The sequence below is a fragment of the Macadamia integrifolia genome, chromosome 7, assembly GCF_013358625.1.
Source record: "Macadamia integrifolia cultivar HAES 741 chromosome 7, SCU_Mint_v3, whole genome shotgun sequence".
In the NCBI taxonomy this organism is placed as follows: domain Eukaryota; kingdom Viridiplantae; phylum Streptophyta; class Magnoliopsida; order Proteales; family Proteaceae; genus Macadamia; species Macadamia integrifolia.
Window position 1 is genome coordinate 28421276 of NC_056563.1, and position 3434 is coordinate 28424709.

At 38.5% G+C, this 3434-nt stretch overlaps 1 protein-coding gene across 2 annotated transcripts in view; it reads right to left on the bottom strand.

The window, feature by feature from the left end:
• LOC122083980 (actin-related protein 2) overlaps positions 1-3434 on the bottom strand; it is a 56006-nt gene that overhangs the window by 3365 nt on the left and 49207 nt on the right. For both annotated transcript variants that reach the window (XM_042651943.1, XM_042651942.1), the window contains 4 exons: positions 3119-3222; positions 2930-2998; positions 2783-2846; positions 438-506 (listed from right to left, as the gene is read on the bottom strand). In XM_042651943.1, the coding sequence (XP_042507877.1) occupies positions 438-506; positions 2783-2846; positions 2930-2998; positions 3119-3222 (306 nt within the window). The remainder of the gene's footprint in view (positions 1-437; positions 507-2782; positions 2847-2929; positions 2999-3118; positions 3223-3434) is intronic.

Here is a 3434-nt window from a genome sequence, read left to right on the forward strand (position 1 = left end):
AAAAAAAAAAAAAAAAACTATCTCCCTCCCTCCCCAAAAAAAAATCCATATGAGTCTCTCTTATCTCCCCCTAGTTCCACCAGACCCTTTAACAACTCTCTTTATCCTCCCTCCCCCCTCAATGCTTTCCTATTGATCTCCTTATCTTCCATGTTGAATCTTCTCTCCTTTCTCCCCTTCCTTCCCCCCACACCTTTCACTCTATTCATCAAAAGATGACACCAACCAGGAAGAATAAACTCTCTCTCCCTCTCTCTCTTTCTCTCTCTCTTAATATAAGGGGGGGTCCATAAAAGCAAGTGACTTTTACACTTTCATTAAGAAAAAAAAAAAGTAACTTCCTTAACAGAATCATATTCACTACAAACAACAAACAACATTCTAGAGAACCAGGAAATATGTGGCACAGAAAGAACCAGAGAAAACGGAAAACTTACAGGAGTAAAAAGAGCTTCAGGAGCTTGGAACCGTTCAGTGCCAACTTTAATAACCCTTCCATCTGGCAGCTGATCAAATTACTTCTCAGTAATACGAAAAAGCAAAACAAAATATAGGCGTCTTTAAGTTAAAATGAATACATATTTTCACCAGTACTAAGTTTTATGGGCCTTGCATTGCTGGCCAAGTATGGAAGGTTTTTGCAAGTGCTTCACATAAACATTGGTTCATTATTTCATGTTCATGATTGTTCCAGAAAAGCAACACATGCATAAAACAACTTATCAACTCAACTCAACTAACCTCATCCAACTCCACACTTCACTGACTTTTCCGAACTATTTGGGGTTGGCTAAAACTCATCCAACTCTTCTCTCAGTGCTGCAAGCAAGGCCATTGTTGCCTTCAACTTGCACCTTATTGGTACTCATTGCGCATGGCTGAACCTCAGTAAACAGCTGCCCAACAGGGAACTGTTCCATCCTTAATCCACGGATCTAGAGATTTATAGGCATAAATCTGTCTTGACTCTTGACTCTTGTGCTGGTGCTCAAATAATTAGACAGCAGGAGTACATAAGGTCCAGAACTCCAGATTCCTTTTAAAGGAAAAATGAGCATCACTAGAATATCTCAAAAGGAAAGCTGATATAGCCTTCTCTCTCTCTCTCTCTCTCTCTCTTTAAATGGGCTATTTTTGCCCTGTTAACATATTATTATTCATCAATAACCTATTTCACCTACAGAAAATTCAGAGCATATATCTGCAGGCTTTGTACTTTAATTAACACTCCAGATTTTTGAAGCTTCTGAAATTAGGTGCTCCATTTTTCGTCTTCTCCTGCACATGTTCATGATCCAACTCCACACTTCAGTCACCAAAACCATCAAAATTCCTTCATCTTGTGGACTATATTGGTGCTACTCCATGTTCCCTAGAATGAATTCATCTCAGATTTTATCTTAGCATTGACATGCAACCATGCTAGTGTCCTTGTTTCAATCACACTCATTTTATGTATAAGTAGTTTCTTCCCTGGCCACCATTCTGCTCGATGAATATGGCTAGACTTATAGCTATCCTACCTCCTTTGGTTTTAATGAAATACATCAATCACACCAAAACTCCATCACACCACAAGCACCACCCGACATAGTCCATCCAGCTCTAATTATATGGACAACATCCTCTTTTACCTTCCCTCCTCGTGTTGATTAATCCAACATTACAAAAAACAGTCTTTAAGGGTATCTCTATGTCACCCCAATCTTAATCTCTCCCTTGTTTCTAACTCCTCCTCCTCTGTTTTAGTTCAGCTTACCTTGAAAACATCTTGATTCTAAAGCATCCCAAATTTCTAACTTGGCTTTTACCCCCACCCCCCAACTACATAATGAAAACAATGTTATCTGGAAATGGAATATACAAAGAGCTTCAGGGTGTATGTTGCTACCAATCATTTCCTTGTAGTTATAGACTAAATTAATGCCAATAAAGATATTAGAAATGTTAATAGGTTTCACATTGTCCATTGATCTCATGAATTCTCATCAACAGTGTAAGAAATTCAGAGAGAAGAGTTAAATCCACAGATTATGTTATATTCTAATTCAGACACTAAATCTTAGAATGCATTACACGTAAAGCACTTGCTTAATCTGGAGACCCACTAGACTCCTAGTCCTTGTTCTCTTTCCGTACCATTCAACAATTTTCCTCATTCCAATCATGTATGCATGCAAATAAGATAATGAAGAAATGGTTGGCATGAAACTTTTATGAAGGACTTCTTTATATCTGCATCATAAGCTCACTAGGATCATCCCAATACAATGAAGCTGTGGGCTAACAACTGACTTCCCATTTCCCAGTATACTCACAATCCACATTAGGAAAAGGGAATATGGTCTCTGTGGGGGAGTGTGGCCCCTGCGTCCTGGCAAAATGACTGGCCTGCCCCATGAAATGGTAAAAGATGCCTCTGCGGATGCTCCCTCGTGTGCTCCCATTGGCCCTTGCACACACACACACAGAGGAACCACACTCCCCCACAGGAAACACTTCCCTTTTGGAAAATATGCTTATTAAGTTCAACTGAGTACAATGTTTGGGAATAGTGTTACTTGGTGAGGAGTGGTGTGTTTTTATTCTGTTCTCCCCATACTTTATGTATTTTTATTTACTACTATGAAGCAGATGTTGATCTTTGATTGCTGATCCTTTGGAAGATTTCACTTGAGTCATCTATCTATTTTCAATAAGGTTTTTTTTATCATTATGTACATTTATATGTTTATTATGCTCATGCAAATGGATGTTGCAACATTCTAATAGGATAACTTACCGTATAATTCTTGACAAGGATTGTGGTTTCCAGTCCCAACTGGTATTCCCGTTTGTAATCATAACTACAAAAATAATAGATCAAATATTAGGCAACAATGTGAGGAGGTTCCACAAATATACTCCCGAAAAGCAGTTTGAGTTTCACCTGATGTAACAGAGCTTCTCCTTTATTTCCCTAACAGTTTCAAAGTCTGCATTTCTATTCATTGCGTACCTTAAATCCACAAACATACACTCTCCCGTAAAAACACAGAAAGTGCTATGGAATGACATGAGTAAAATGGAATGACATGAGTAAAATTACAAGCTTATTTCAGAAAGTGGAGGCCCTCACCCTCTTCTGAGGAGCAAATCAACAAGATAAGATGTTATATGCCTCCCAGCCACGTTCATTCGCTTTGTAAGATGAGGGAATGAGTAGCCATCAACAACTGGAACCTGGACAAAAAGATCTGAGTAAATGGATCTCAATTTTGTAAGTTTTTTACTTTTTCTTCTTCCACTGTAGAAGTGGATATATTACACTGAACAAAGTTGCACTAGGGGAATTCCTCATATAAAGTTAGGCCCTTTGAACAGCCAAACCAAGAACCCTCCCTCCATAAAAAAAGTTAATGCATGTATCATGGTTTTGGGTTTTTTTTTGGGGG